General features: G+C 37.6%; 1 protein-coding gene across 1 annotated transcript; it reads right to left on the bottom strand.

Moving 5' to 3' along the window:
* Window positions 1–619: 619 nt before the first annotated feature.
* LOC149936085 (uncharacterized) lies at window positions 620–1,550 on the bottom strand. The gene is made up of 2 exons (XM_090153618.1): window positions 1,275–1,550; window positions 620–751 (listed from the first exon to the last, which is right to left on the bottom strand). Exons 1-2 carry the CDS (start codon window positions 1,548–1,550, stop codon window positions 620–622), a joined length of 408 nt encoding a protein of 135 aa, XP_090009744.1.
* Between the last annotated feature and the right edge of the window lie 15,779 nt (window positions 1,551–17,329).

Here is a 17,329-nt window from a genome sequence, read left to right as displayed (position 1 = left end):
TAACTTCACGAAGCTCTTCTTCCGTTTTTCCCGCGCAACTGAGTGGTCAAAGTTGGCTGTACTTTTATGTAAATTTTATTCAATAAATTGTACACCAAACCTGAATATGTAATAAAAATATTGTAAAAAATAATTATATTCTGTTTTAATTTCAAACAAGATTCAGATTACTATGGAAGGCTATTTTTAATTATTGTTATTATCCTAAAAGATGTTGTACTAAAGTTAATGAAATTTAAAGTAGATGGCATTGTCTTAGGGCTATTACGTTTTGGTTTGTAAGAAGATGGCATTACAAAAGTTTTGAATAAAAAATGAAAAATAGATGGCATTGCAAATTATCTTCCCTAAAATAACACTAGATGACACTGTACGCTTAATTTTGGTGTAGGGGGTGTTTTAACGTTATTTCCGGAACATGGGTTATCAAGAGTCACGTCACACTAGTGACGTCGCTGCAGCCCTTCAATTGGCCAAGCAAGAGGGGAAGAAGAGGGAAATCAGTGAGCACTCGGCGAATGGTAGCGCCGAAGTAAGTAGGCGTTTCCCTTCTTACTTGCGGGGTCATGCAGAATACGGCCGAAAGTCTTTTATCGTAATCTTCAACACTTGCCCTCGATCAAAAAAATTCGTACGCGATGAGGTTCAGCTGCTGGCGTAGACGCGTGAAGGCACCGGCAGGCAGAGGTTTGGTGAGGATGTCGGTGGGCTGTTTCTCGCTCGGGACGAAGGTGACGTCAATTTCTCCTGGCTGTACAATCTCACGAATAAAGTATTGACGAATACTTATATATAAGTATTCGTCAATACTTTATTCGTGAGATTGTACAGCCAGAATATTAATATTCTTTATGCGTTTGTGAAACTTGGGATTGCGGATGAGTTTGTGGCTCCGACAGTGTCGATTCCTAAAGTTGGTAATTAGTGGTTACTATTTATAACGATCGCAGATTTAATTCTTTCAACCCAGACTACGTCCTTACCTATAATAATCAGCTAGGCTAATACCCAAGGCACCTCCAGCTTAGGTTTAAGTCAACAAGCGACGTTTGAAGCCTTTAATTCATGTGGCCGGGTTACAATGCGTAGGAGGGTGGTGGCAAGCCCTCATGCCACGCAAGCCAACAGCTCCCTACACTAACTATTACCGTTAACCTCAACAAGGTTTTATGGAAGGGGAACCCGAAGAGCTCGGGGGAAAACCCCTTAAACCAGTGGGGAAAGAACTTGCAAACTCAACGCAGAAGGAGTTGTTCCGAGTTTTCACCCAGTGCCATAAGCATGGTGATGACTAGCTTGGCTTCGGTCGTAAAGAGGGCAACTGATTGTTGCTTTCGACTGGCCCAAGTGACGGGAGTTGCATCCATCAAACAAACGATTCCCGACGTTGATGGTCTTCTTTGCTCACAACCGCCGTAGTTAGCATCCCTGTAGAGAGTGATGGTCGGTGTATTAGTAGCGTTGAACAACAGTCCAAAGCATATTGTTCCTTTTATGTAACGAAGAATTAGTTTTACGGCATTCCAGTCAGACACATTTAGGCTTGCCATTGCCTAAGATGCGTTATTAACAGCATATTCGATGTCAGGCCATGTGCATAACGGAGGCTCCCAACTGCTGAGGCGTATATTGTCGAATGAAACGGCTTCTTTCTTTTGCCACTTGTATCTGGGGCACTCGCGGGTGTCTTGACCGGTTTGCAGTTTGAAACGTTCCAGGACCCTCCCTCTCCAGATAGGCGCTCTGATGCAGAAATATTTAACAATCGGATATGGAGTCAAGATTTAAGCCAAGATACGTCGTTGCAATAGTTTCGAATTCTTCACTGAGATGAAGCAGGAAGGTGTACACACTTGCACTTGTGCTCCCACCGATCAGACAATCAATTAAGTAGAGTACCAAGATCAGGAATTATTCGGTGGATGACAGCTCATAGAGAAAGTGATCTCCATCAGCTATTTAGAAACCATAGTTGCGTAAGACCTTGTCGATTCGTTTGTTCCAACAGATTGGTGACTGTTTTGACCCATACCATATATACTCTTACGTAGTTTCCATACTCGTCCTGTACCGTCATCGAGATCTTCTGGCTGTCGCATGTAGAGGTCTTCGGCAAGAGTGCCGTAAATAAATGCTGTCTTCACGTCAAACTGCCTCATACAGAGCTGCTTCTGGGCTACGACGTTGAGGAAGATGCGAAGCGTTTCAAAGCGGGCGACTGGGGTGAAGGTCTCATCAAAATCGTGTAGACTTTTGCTGCCAGTCGAGATTTTTGTTTCGTGATTAGGCCATCCTCGTCACTCTTCGTCTGGAAAACCCATCTGTTTCGAACGATCTTTCGTCCAGACGGAGGATCGACCACTTCGTATATTTTGTGCTTCTTCATGGATTCTAGCTCGTCGGTCATAGCTTTCTTCTGACTCAGGACTTGAACGAGCTTCCCTGGCAGATTACGGTATGTTGTCGAAGTGGTTAGCACTTTCGCCTCGCAGCAAGAGGAGCCGGGCTCGATCCCAGCTGGTGGCACTGGGTGAACACTCGGGAACAACTCCTTCTGCGTTGAGTTTGCAAGTTCTCTCCCCACTGGTTTCAGGGGTTTTCCCCCGTGATCTTCGGTTTCATCTTCCATAAAAACTTGTTGAGGTAAAAGTAAAAGTTAGTGGATGGAGCTGTTGGCTCGCTTAGCATGAAGGGCTTGCCACCACCCTTCTACGCATTGTAACCCGGACACCTGAATTAATGGCTTTAAAAGTCACTTGATGACTTAGGCTTAAGGTGGTGCCTTGGGTATTAGCCTAGTTGATTATTTTTAATGTATCAAAAATCAGGAATTCTCTGTCCGCAGGAGATGAACAAAAACCACGAGAAGGCTTCTTAAATTTTGTGCGATCCCGTAGGACAGGCCCGTCAGCTCTTGTTGGATAGGACGTAGGTCGTTCACGGATCTGGTAGTAACGTCATCATGCGATTCGACGGATCTGGTAGTAACGTCATCATGCGATTCGACGGATCTGGGAGCCACGAAATCATGCGATTCGACGGCTCTGGGAGTTAGAAATCATGCAATTCGACGGATCTGGGAGCCACGAAATCATGCGATTCGACGGCTCTGGGAGTTAGAAATCATGCAATTCGACGGATCTGGGAGCCACGAAATCATGCGATTCGACGGCTCTGGGAGTTAGAAATCATGCAATTCGACGGATCTGGGAGCCACGAAATCATGCGATTCGACGGCTCTGGGAGTTAGAAATCATGCAATTCGACGGATCTGGGAGCCACGAAATCATGCGATTCGACGGCTCTGGGAGTTAGAAATCATGCAATTCGACGGATCTGGCGGCCACGAAATCATGCGATTCGACGGCTCTGGGAGTTAGAAATCATGCAATTCGACGGATCTGGGAGCCACGAAATCATGCAATTCGACGGCTCTGGGAGTTAGAAATCATGCAATTCGACGGATCTGGGAGCCACGAAATCATGCAATTCGACGGCCCTGGGAGCCACGAAATCATGCGATTCGATGGCTCTGGGAGTTAGAAATCATGCAATTCGACGGATCTGGGAGCCACGAAATCATGCGATTCGACGGCTCTGGGAGTTAGAAATCATGCAATTCGACGGATCTGGGAGCCACGAAATCATGCGATTCGACGGCTCTGGGAGTTAGAAATCATGCAATTCGACGGATCTGGGAGCCACGAAATCATGCGACTCGACGGCTCTGGGAGTTAGAAATCATGCAATTCGACGGCCCTGGGAGCCACGAAATCATGCGATTCGACGGCTCTGGGAGTTAGAAATCATGCAATTCGACGGATCTGGGAGCCACGAAATCATGCGATTCGACGGCTCTGGGAGTTAGAAATCATGCAATTCGACGGATCTGGGAGCCACGAAATCATGCGATTCGACGACTCAGGGAGCCACGAAATCATGCGATTCGACGGATCAGGGAGCCACGTCATCGTCACCTGCATCTGATTCCGAGATAGAACCATCTGATTTCGGACCATGGAAATTCATCAACTCCTCGCCCTGCTAAACCAGGTAACCAGGTGTCCATGACGCGTCTCTCAGGATTGAACTGGACATCGCGAGAACGTAAGAAGGTACGTAGATCAGATATCCATCCGAGTTTTCTTCATATCCTTTGTACCCCTTCTATTCCAATTTATTCCTATTTACCTTTGTAATATGTACGTAACATTCTGTTACAAAGATTTTGATATGATTGATGGACGCATTCGGCTTCACAGTCTTCTGTCTTCTCCTCCAGAAAATATACGACTCTCCGGCCTGAACAGCATATAGTAGCGCTTTCCCTGCATAAATGGTGCAGGTGATGGTCCCCAAAGATCTGAATGGATACGCTATCCTGGCTTTGTAGCCTTCTCTGTAGCGATACCAAAACTCTGCCTCGGCAACTTTCCATAGACACAGCCTTCTCAGCATATGCAGGGCGGCCTAATTTATAAGGCAGAATAGGCCAAGTGCCTAGGGCCTACGAAAATTTTAGGAGACATTAGGGCCTACGAAGGTCTGAAAAGTCGGTAAATGAGATATTTTTGCCTTAGGCCTATTTACGGAAAGGTTAAAACGGCCCTGAGCATATGTCGGTCTTTGACTCGACAACCTACGTGACACTTGTCTTGGTGAGCCATACCTTCGTACCAGACTTGGAGATCTGTCTTCCTTTCATTCTTCGGATCTGCGGCGAGGCATGCTGCGTTCTTCGGCTGATCAACTGTTTTTTCGAGACGGTACAGACTCTCAACCTTGCCGGGTAGACCCAAAACTTGTTTCCCCTTGTACTTCTCGTATAAGCCGCAGGACGTTGCTGTAGCCCGAAATTATCGGTCCTTGTTTCTCGTAACTGCGCTTTTCAAGGAAAAAACGTCAAAGGCAAAACCTGCTAGACATTGTGAATGACTTCTCGCCGTCTTTGTTTCCCAACGCGGTCATCACACCTCTATTTCCAACCTGGAATCGTATATACTTCGTCTTAACGTTGGTGATATGATGCGTGGCCCCGGAGACGAAATACCAAGCATTTTCTGACGTTGAGCGGGCAACCAAGCCGTTGGCCGCAAAGAGACCTCCGACGCTGATAATGCTTCCTTTACTGCTGCATTCTCCGTTATCTTCATTCTTTGATGCCAAATTTGAGTTTGGACAGTCTTTGGCGATGTGACCATGCTTAAAGTAATTGTAGCATTTTGAACAGTTGCGTCGGTTCCTCCTTTTTTGTCACTCTCGGTGCCCAACGTCTTTGGTACGTTGTTGAAACCCCTTTGGTAAATAGTCCGGATGACTCTTCATTGGCGTTGCCATCTTGGTTAAAACGGCCAATAAGAAATATCTCCAGTTCGGTGACCATCTGCTTTTCTTCGGGCAGCATTCCAAACAAATGTATAAGCTATGATGAGCAACTCATCTTTTTCTTTCTTCACCGTCGTAAGTATATCGGCCCCCAACGCCTGCATCGGCGATAGATGCGAGCCCTTTTTTTGTACGCATCAGCTGGGCCAAGAGTTTCCATAGTCTGTTTGACGATATCTGCTCAAATATGTCGAGCAATTTATCCCACATCTCCTTGGGTTCCTCACAGTTCGTGATCATGTTGCGGACCTTGTTGGACAGCGTTGACCAGATGAATGTTCGGCGACACTGAAAGCTACTTGAAACTTCTTCTTGCTGGCGGCATGCGTGTTCATTGCTGATTCTGCTGAAGTTGAAGACGGTGCTTTCGGTGCAACGCGTTTGTCAGTGACTATGTCGAAGATATCTCAGATCGTGAGCATGTCGACTAGTTGCCGTTTCCAGCTTCTAGCAGTTTTTTGACCCATTCAACTTCTCATCGTCATTCAACGGGAACCCTTTCATAGTGATCAGGATGCAAATCATCGGAAGCCTGTCGTCACCAGGACACTGATCGTCAGGAACTTTCTGCTACCAGGAACCAGGATCATTCGTGGTGGTCTTCATAGTCGTAACATCAGTTGCGCAGTGGAAGCGTTCTGGACCCAAAACCTATTGTGGTTTTTAACCTGAATAACCAGCAGAATGATGAAATGACTCGGAAGAATAAATAAAATATGAAAGTAATTTATTTATAAAAACAACATGTTAAATCAACTGGTAGCGAAGTGAGCCTTAGCGAAGGGAGCTACAAGCGAGAATTTACTATACAACAAAAAACCAGGTAGATTCTTATCTGACTGTATTTTTTTGCATATACATAAAGAAGTCTTTTATCGTAATATTCAACCAAAACCAATGATTTTAACCGCAATTTGGTTAAATAATTGGATGAAAGAGTTATTTTACCTGAGAGTGGAAACCTTTTTTACTGGAGTCATTCTTGAACGTAATTCTCTTCGAAAGCTTCTCAACTTTGTAATTTTTTATTTTTACCGGATTTACGAATTTTTTCCAAAAACAGAAAAATAAATTAAGAGATATTTCAATAAAATAAAATTAGTGCCAAGTAGAAATATAAAATGTGGCTCTAACGTCACAAGTCAAAGTTTTACTAAAATCGTCCTGCGATTGTCATGCGCGCCAGAAAATGCGAAACACTTCTGACGACCTGTTAAAGTAAAAAACGTAGGAGCTACATTAAAACCAGGAGACCGCGTTACATTATAGAAAGACCTATTATACGTAGTTATAGAAGATGTGGTGACCTTGATGCGTTGAGAACTACCAGATATAAAACGGTCTAACAGCATACTCACCCTATAAATAAAATATGAACCACTCCTCTCATGTTTCATAATTTAACCAAAACATTTTAATTGCACGCTCATGAACTTAAAGTAACGAGTAACAATACAATGATTTGTGTGCAAAATACTAATTTTATTAACTTAAAACCATCTAAAAATTGTCGAAAATAAATAAAATTAACGAAACGCATAACGTTTCGGCAGGTGAGACCATGTGGGATTTAAAATAAATAAATAATATTTTTTATTTAAATAAAAAGTTATTGAATTTGGTTGTATATGGTTTTCTTCCGAAGAAAATGGAATTTTAGCTTGTACGTTAACCCATTAATTTTCTCGGCTCGAGGCTTATCCAACAAGTCCACGCACAATATTTGATTTCAGAGTCGAATTTTAGAAGAGGAAGGGGGAACGAAGACTAATTCCGGGAAAATTCGTTATCCGCTCAGGAAACTCTATTGAATTTTAAAATAAATAATCCCCTAGTATCGACGCCCCCAGCGCTCAGGCGACATGTCATTAAGGGAGCTGCTCTTCCGCTACTTATTGGTAGCGAAAGCACGCGCCAGCCTTTTTCCCCGGTTGCTGGTATGCCATACGCTCCCGACAATTTATAAAACGACCTCTTGGCCCTCACGACCATCAAGGACTGCGAACAAAAAATCCTTCCGCCTAAGAGAATCGTAAGAAAAATAAATTGTATTATATAAAATTAACGAAAAGCTCGATGTCAGAATTGGGCAAATCGTCTTAAATTTTATTTTATGAACGACGCCTATTGTTTGGATTAGTGGTGCGAAATTGAAATTTTAAGGACTCTAGATTTAAACTTAACAACCAACAGTGAAAAATTAAAAATATAATTGTATGTGTCTATAACTGCATTATTCTTTAATATCTATGACCTTAAGGTTTAAAAGGTTATGCAAAAAATTTAAGGAGTTGTAGGGGTGAGTTGAGAAGTATGCCTATTTTTTTCCACTTACCTATGATGAGTTAAAAGAGCGCCAGAGAGCTTCAAAGTGTGGCCTACTAGCCCCTGGAAGTAGGCTGCAACAAGCGCAAAACCAAGCAGCAGGGAAATGCGAATATAAAGGTTTGGGTTCGTGTGATAAATAAAAAAAGGACTTTGTAAACAAATCGAGGTACCCAGCGTTAAAAAGTAAACTTAAACAGTATTTAAATTCCCTGTTGCTTGTTGCAGCCTACTTCCAGGGGCTAGTAGGCCACACTTTGAAGCTCTCTCGCGCTCTTTTAACTCATCATAGGTAAATGGAAAAAAATACGCATACTTCTCAACTCACCCCTACAACTCCTTAAATTTTTTGCATAGCCTTTCGAAACACTCTGTATATGATAACTATAACATAAAATCCCTTTAACGCGTAACAGAAAGAAACTGTACTGTACAGCTTAGGTATAGTTTCCAATCTATAATCAGTACTATATCCCAGTTTAAAATAGACTTCCTGAATAAAAAGTACAAAATTTACCGAAGCCCTAGTAAAATATACTTCGTCTTTAAGGTTAAAGAAAAAGTGACGTATAAAACCGCGGAAAGAAATACGAAGAAGAAGAAGAGGTATAACAAGTTCTCATACCAGCGATTCGTCTAACGAGCTGCCTATGAGACTGTAAACAATCGCTGTGCAGTCCGGTTGCCCTGCGGATAATAAAACGAACCTATTGGAATTCCGCGAACTCGATCGGGAAGACGTGACGAGAAAATTTATCACACTCTTCTTCGACGCTCCATTTTTTCCCGATTTATACTTGAGATCGAGAGAGACACGCGCTCCATATATATGGAGATGCGCGTCTAAGTGCATTGTTTGCCAAAAGGAAAGAGGATGGTGAAGTCAGTGCGTCACCCTTTGCATCTGCATATCAGCTAACAAATCGTTTTATTTTATATGCATCTAGAATGCGCCTCTTGTTCTGTGTAATTTTCGAATTTGGTTCAAAATCATGGCATCGGTCTCTCTTCCGGTTTGCGGGTCAAACTTGTTAGAGTTTGATTAAAATTTCAACAACAATGTTGTAAAGTCTTATAGCTGCTTACTGTAAAGGCATTACGACAGAGATTCGGGCAAGGAGTAAATGTCAAACTCTCTCTAGTCAAACGCCCATTTTACGTCTAATAAATACAACCATTCAACAGAAATCCCATTCGACCGAATAGTTGTTTCTATAAAATCCCCAACAAAGTCAAATATAACGTTGTTGCTAGCGAGAGTGGACAAGGAAACATCTTCTTTTATACCGTAAAAGTATTTGTCAAAATACTGGCCGAATGCTCGATTGCGAAAGCATATTATGGAATAAAGTGTTAAAATATCGATAGGTAATTAAGTTTCGGTTAAAAAAATAATGTAGTCATAAAAAATCCCACTCAATCGAAATTTGTTTTCAAATCGGCAAGTGATGGAAAACCTAAGAAAAACCGGATATAAATTATTCACCGATAGCTACCAAGCACAAATTGATGAGTGTATGAACCGTGGGAACCTAAATCAATGGCTAATTAAAAAAAAATTATGTAAATCGATGTATATGTATGTATGTATGTTCTGGAAAAGTACCGGCAGGGATGTCATTTAGGTGGAGAAAGGGGGCAATGCCCTTGAATATTTTTGAGCTAAATAAGTTCACGAATTTTTATAATACTAACACAGAATCGGATGAAGTACAAGGATTACCTTGGAAAAAATGTTTTGTTCTGTCTATTATCCTGAAAGTTACTAGCAATAACTATTTCGATTAGAACTCCAAAAAAATATAAAATTTCACGCGTTTTTGCCTTTTTAAAAAACCGGTTTTCCGGAGCTCAAGTTCTGCCCTCTCCTGAAAAATCCTGAAATTACGTTTGGAAATTCTTGAAGTTAACATTAATTTCCATCAATTAAATTGTGCTACAGCGATTGTGGGAGTAGGTTGTGTTCCACAAGCTTGTTACGAAAGGTTGATGATCATTAAACAGTGTAGTATATTTTCTATACCAAATAGAAGTTTTTTTTAAATAGTAATTATCCATAAACAAAGCTAAAGCCCCATCAACAACGTCAAATATGTCAACTGTAATACAAACAGCTGAGACACCTCAAGATAGTTGAACTTGTTTTACACCGTAAAAATTAACTAGAAGTTCTTCTATGATAGCTTTGCTTGTTGAAATGCTTTTTCTTGGTAACCTTCATAAACTTATGGTTGATATTTTTATAATATCAAATTTGTTGAGTAAAAGCTTGCAATAGTAATTAACAGATTTAAGGGGAGGATACATCCAAAATAGCTTTGAGTTTCCTTTTCTGGAGTCAAACCTCATCTGATACCTATAAATCAGCTTGGATCGATGAACCACCTATTAGAAGCTCATTTTGAAATGTCAATACATTAGAAAGAATTTTAAGTAAAACTCCAATTTACCGCTGGAAAATTCGTTTGGTTGTTTTGATAACTTTAATGATTTCTCATCTGAGATAAAGTCTAGAAATCCTTGCATAAATATCAGTTTGAGATGGGGATTTTTCAGCGTTGACAACTCTATTTGCAGTAACTTTGTAATCTCCACATGGTTTAACTCCTCCGTTATTTTTAATTGCTGACATAATTGGTGCTGCGTATTCAGAAGTAAGTAAGTCTGGACAGTTCATCTTTAAATTTTGATTTTACTGCACAAGGTTGTGTACAAACAGTCTCTCCTTCCAATGTTTAATATATATTAAATTTCCCCAGTTGTTTCAATCATTGGTCATAATATTTTATAAAGGTAGAATATAAGTTTCTTTATTTCATATATTTATGCTTGGCCAAGCGTGCTTATTGAGTAAACAATTAAAAATATCAACAATTGGTTAAAGATAAGAAATGGTTAAAATAATAATAATAATCAGCTAGGCTAATACCGAAGGCACCACCTTAGGCCCAAGTCATCTAGCGACTTATAATGCCTTTCAACAGGTGGCCGGGTTACAATGCGTATATCTACTGGTAGTATGTATCATTAAGGCTGTATATTATATAAATTCTAATTTTAATGAAATGCAGGTAGGTTGAGGGTTCTTGATTTAGGAACTTCAAATTAACATCGGTGTTCATTTTTCTAAAACGTGTAAAATGACTTTCCGTTTGCGTTAATAATGAGCTATACTGGCTGTTTTGCACTGATCATTGACTGTTGGTTAACTCGTTGAATACTTTCAACACAATTCGAGGTTTCTCTATGAGAATTAACATGATAAGACTTGCTATGATAAATATGTCCATCTATTTTAGCAATGAAAATAAGCACATTTCCTTTAGAACGGCCTGATTTCGTGCAATTGTAGTAAGTGTAAACTTGGAATGACAATTCTACTGTTGTTCAATCTCAGTTCATCTTATACAAAGTTTTAATTTTCTTTTACTTCTGATTTTATTTAAAACGCGACTGGTAAAATGGATAATAATGAACTTAACTTAACGTAACGGCTTTTAAAAAGAACCCGTTTTTAATGTTCTTCAGTGGTCTTGTTTTTATTAATATTTAATATTATAAATATATAGACTACTGTTTATTGTTGTAATATCCATGATTAGTATTCCGATTTCTTAACAACATTTTATCTCTCATATCTAACATCCGAACTGCTATATCTATGCGTTAGTGATGTAATTGGGGCAATTTTCAATAGGTTTATTAAATCAAAATCTTTACATAAACGTTATTCAACTATATCATCACTGATACCAAATTATATTGTCCTTGACTGTCTGTTCTAATCAGGCTGTAAAATTAAAATGTTATATCATTTTCTAAATTTCATAAAATATTGCTGTTTTTCTGTTTTTCCAGATTTCCTGTCGAGTTGTTCCCGTTCTTTAAATACTTTCATGTACTTCATTTATCGCGGAATACTTTTTGTTACGCGATTATAGAAAAAAAAATATTATTACTTGGGGAGAATAGCTATGTTGAGGCAGATTCTTGGCGTTACTCCCAATCCACTTACCGGTCTGTAAGTATGCTCCTCCTTTAAAAGAAAATTGAATCGGAACGGTACACCATTCGTCTTACGTCTTTCGGCAATATTGAAACAGACGCCAGAAAGAAGCGCAGTTAGTTTCAGTCATCCAGCCAGCGTAGTTCCGAGCTAAGTTGTACCTGTTTACCATAAAATACTTACCTTCGCCACCAAAGTTGTATAACCGTCGTGTTTACCTCTTTGTAAAGTACTTTATTTGTCATAGAAAAAACGCTCGGATTTCTAATTTGCTCCGTTTCGAGTGTTTCACAAAAAAAGACCGTATCTACTCTAAATTTAATTCCGTGAGTCATTAAAAATTATCGCGCCGTTCGCCGAGCCTCGCCGTATTTCGTCACTCTGTTCCAGACGCCAGAAAGAAGCGCAGTTAGTTCCAGTCATCCAGCCAGCGTAGTTCCGAGCTAAGTTGTACCAGTTTACCATAAAATACTTACCTTCGCCACCAAAGTTGTATAACCGTCGTGTTTACCAATGACTGACTACATAATTAACAAAAGTCAATATTAAGATAACCATGCTCTACCAGAAAAGTGTTGCGAAATAATCTCTAGGCGTAGAAAATATTGTCATTTAAAATTTGCCTTACTTATACGCCAGACCAAATCCTTAATTCAAGGTCCAAAATATACAAACTTAAACCTATTATAAAAAACGTTTTTCATGACACTTTAACCTACCTAGTTCTTAACTCCTTTTCAAATCTTACATCGTGTACGCCAGATAAAAAGTTGGGTTTCCTCTTCTACAAAGCTTCACTATGGGGGAAGAAAAAAACCTTAAACTTATTTTAGATGAAATTAAAAAACTTAGGGGTGACAACAAAGTTGAATTTGAAAAAATAAGATCTGATGTAAAGTCCGACTCAAATGCAATTTATAACAAGATAGATTCCATTAACAAAGCAATTACAGAGTCAAATATTAAAATGGACAAAGTTTGCAAAAAAATTAATGAACATGAAGTTAGAATTCAAAATCTCGAATTACTACCAGATGTCATAGATAGCTTGAAATTTGATAGCGATTCATTTATGAAATTAACTGAAAATAAATTAGCAGATAAGGACACAGAAATATCATTGTTAAAATCTCAAGTCGACTCTCTAGAATCGGATAGAAGGCGAAATAATATTGTTATATCTGGGATTCCAGAAACTGCCGGAGAAAGCAGAGCCCTATTGGCTACTTCTGTAGATAACGTCTTTAAAGAGCTACTTGGAATCGAGGGGATAATTATGCCACATCAAGTATATAGGAGGGGTGAGAATCGGCGGATTATTTTGAAACTAGAGGAACAAAATCTAAAACGAGAAATTATGAAAAACGCTTATAAACTAAAAGGATCTAACATATACATAACAAATGACACCACCATTAAACAAGAAACTGCAAGATACCAACTAAGACAGTTCGTCAGATCTAAAGGAAAGGGTGTGGCCAAATTTTCTTCACAATTCACTGTAGAGATGGAAGGTCGTACTTATAAATATAATGAATTAACTTCAGAAGTTGAACTAAAACAATAATTTAAAAAAAAGATTTTACCGAAAACTATACAATCTATTTTTATATTCTTTATTATTTAATGAAAGTGTTATTCGCAAATGTTGGTAGTGCTAACTCAAACTTTGAAAAATTAGTTGTAAACTCTCATGATAAAAATATAGACATTTACGCCCTTAATGAAACTTGGTACAGAATGGACTACAATATTTTTATCCCCGGCTATAAATTTGTGGGAATCGGTGATAGAAAAGGAGGTGGGGTTGTGTTTTATGTACGCCAAAACATATGTTTTAATGTTCGTCATGAGTTTTTTTTAACGAAGATATAGAGTGTTACTGTATACAACTATGCTCAACAGGTGACGTTATACTAGTAGTTTATAGACCCCACACAGCAAAATTTGAAAATTTTCTACAGAAATGTGAAGAAATTGCTAATGGAATGGGCAACTGCAATGTTAAAAAAATCATAGTTGGTGACTTCAACTACGATTTTAATAGTAACACCCCTTGCTCCACATCAATTACGAATTTATTATTAAGCTATGGGTTAAATAAATTAATAAAAGACCCAACTAGAGTAACCAAGTTTACGTCTAAGTTTATTGACAATATTTTTACAAATATTTTAGGTGTCGCAAATTTAGCACAAGACTGTACTGTGTCAGACTACACACCCATTCTATTTAGCTACTGCAATGAAATAAACATTGATAAAACAGTTCAAATAAGAGATTTAAGCGTTAAAAATCTAAACAAATTTGCCACCAGAGTATCTAATATTAACTGGAACAGTCTTTACGCCATTAATGATCCAAATGAAGCCTACAATTTCTTCGAAGATGCGATCGCAGAATCGTATATTAAAAATTTTCCCATGAAGAACATAAAACTTTCAAAAGAATCCTGGATAACTGAAAACCTAAAAACTATTATAAAAACCAAACGCAAATTATATAAAAAATTTAAACGTAGCCCAACTGACGAAAATCAGGCGTCATATAGTAGTTACAGAAATTTTTGTAATAATAAAATCAGGAACGCAAGGAGTACCTATATACATAAAAAATAACTTCATCTAAAAATAATAAGGAAAAATGGAATATTATTAATGAAGTAACCAGTAGAAATAAAGGTAAGGATTTAGTCCCGGATAACATTACGCCGATCGCAATGAACAAACATTTTTCTACAATTATTAGCTCAAACCAATTACTAAATTCTCAGTTACAATTTGACCGAAATCCTTCCTCCTGTGCGCTTTTTGAAGTATCACCAAAAGAAATTAAAGATATATTAGAAAAACTTTCGGAATCCTCAGCTCCAGGAATAGATTCAATTCACCCAAAACCAATAAAATTTATAACGAATTATATTATCACCCCTTTAGTTTTTCTAATAAATTTGTCCTTCTCTAAAGGTATGTACCCAGATAGATTAAAAAAAACTTCAATCTCCCCTATATTTAAAAAAGGGGACCCACAAATTTTAACAAACTATAGGCCTATCTCGGTTCTTTCGGTCTTCGCCAAAGTTTACGACAAATGTTTTCTAAATAGACTTAACTCCTTCTGTGACAAAAATAATTTAATTTCTAATTTTCAATTTGGCTTTAGGGCCGGCCGAGGGACAGAATTGGCGATAGCTAGCGTATATAGTTCGTTATTGGATGCTCTAGATAATTCTCATTACGGTCTCGGAATTTTCCTAGACCTCGAGAAAGCCTTCGATAGCGTACCGCACAACAGACTTTTGTTAAAACTAGAAAGAATGGGAATAAGAGGTTTATCCCTGGACTGGATAAAAAGTTATTTAACTAACCGACAATGTCAAACTAAAATCAACCAGATTTACTCAACGCCTAGTAATATAACAATTGGAGTCCCACAAGGTTCCATTATATCACCGTTACTATTTAACCTTTACATAAATGACTTAATAAAAATTATACCTTCTGGCTTACTTAGATTATATGCTGACGATACGATAGTAATAATTAAAAACTTCTGCGCTAATTCTCTCTTTAAAAATGCCAACATAATTCTAGGTAAAATAAACTCTTGGCTTATAGACAATGGACTTAAGCTAAATAAAACAAAAAGGGAATATATTCTGTTTGCAAACCCCGGAAAAATTATTGATACGGCCATTTGTAAAATTCATATCTCAGGAGTTGAAATTAATAGAGTCCCTAGTTACAAATATTTGGGTGTGTGGTTTGATGAAAGGCTAGATTGGACTACGCACATAAATAAGCTCTGTCAGTCACTATCTCGAACGGCGTACATTATTCGAAAATGTAAATATTTTTTTCCGAGGTACATATTATTTGAACTCTATTATAGCTTATTCTACTCTGTTTTAACTTATGGAACGATAGCGTGGGGAAATACATCCAAACATAATTTAAACCAATTACAAGTTCTTCAAAAAAGGGTTCTCAGAACCATTTATAATGTAGACTGGTTACACCCAAAAAAAACAACTGTTTCAAAAAAGTAAACTTTTAAATATTGAGCAGATATGCAATTATAGTAATTTACTTTTAATTTTTAAAAACGTAACTTATCAAAACCCTCCTTTATTCCAGATAGTAAAAAAAAAAATCTATAACTAGAACTAATAATATTTTAATTTTACCCCAATGTAAGACAACGAAAAAATTTGTTCTATTTTTTATTACGGTGTAAAATTATATAACTCAATATATGAAAAAATCCAAGAATGCAGGACTCTTCACGCAATTAAAAAGTTTTTAAAATTGGAAGTTATGGAAAATAATATGTTTTAATAATGTTTTTTTTTGTGTTTATAAGTTTTTGCTTATCATTCTTTGGTTTTGTTTATCTAATTTTAATATTATACAATTGTTCTTTTAAATAATAAGTAATTACTTTTTTGTTATTCCAATTGGAATACAAATTTAAAAGCAAGGGCTATAAGTCGATAATCGACTTGGCCCTTACACTAAAAAATGTATTAATACCATATTAATGAATAAAATTGAATTGAATTGAAAACAGACGCGGGTGAATTTTTAATCACTCCACCCGTGACGGGAGAAAACGAGACTATGGTGTTAGCGTACAGTCATTAATTATCCTACATTCTCGATTATACTTGGAATACTTTTATATAATTGATATTTCTTCGCCAATAAACTGATCTATCATTTCTGGGAAATTTACATTATTATTTTTGGCTTCATGAAATTCTGCGCTTTGCATTTTCGAGTGGTTCATTTGCCATTGTTAGGTTTACCTTTTCCTTTATATTTTCTTCAGTCTTTTAATTTATATTCTCTCACATCCAATCTTCGTCGCCAAATGCTATACTTATAATTTATAATTAAAGGAAATCTAAGGGTGTATTTATATTTAATTTTGATTCATTACTGCATCTTTAATTACAGTGGATACACAGCCCTGGCTGGTGCGCTCTTGCATTTACATTTAAATATATTCACTTTCGTACAACTCGTGTCGCTTTCTTAGAATAATTTACACCACTAGTTAATATTTGATCTTAGGTAACATTTTAGGTAAGATAAGGGTTATCCTTAGATTAAGTAAGCTTTAGGGCTGTAATTTGTTTTTGATTAAGATTGTCATGTATTTTAATACATTTCGCGCTTTCATTTTCTTCCGTTTGTATTTTCCTGCTATACCGAGAATACTTACTGTATAGTTACATTCATTTATTTGTATTTATTAATATCTCTGAAATACCTTTTCCGTCAAAACCTTTGTTTCTAAATGATTAAAATAATGACAATTCCAGAAACCAAAAAAATATCTTAAATTGAAAAATGGACAGGAAACCGCCTTATACCATTTTTTAGCTTTGAAACCATCAATGAAATTTACCAATAGTGATTATAATAATAAGCTATGTCTATAACCTAAAATTGAAACAAGCCTGATGCTCTTTTAAAAGCGATACAGGAGAAATTAAAACCATATGGCCGGGTTGTGGCTAGCCCTGCCACAGATAACCACTAGCGTCCCTACACTAACTATTGCTCAAAACCTCTGCAAGTTTTTGTTGAAAGAGGAAACCCCTTTTAA

The sequence above is a fragment of the Leiobunum rupestre genome, chromosome 7 (assembly GCF_980474605.1).
Source record: "Leiobunum rupestre chromosome 7, qqLeiRupe1.1.hap1, whole genome shotgun sequence".
NCBI lineage: Eukaryota > Metazoa > Arthropoda > Arachnida > Opiliones > Sclerosomatidae > Leiobunum > Leiobunum rupestre.
This window is presented reverse-complemented; position numbering and strand designations above follow the sequence as displayed.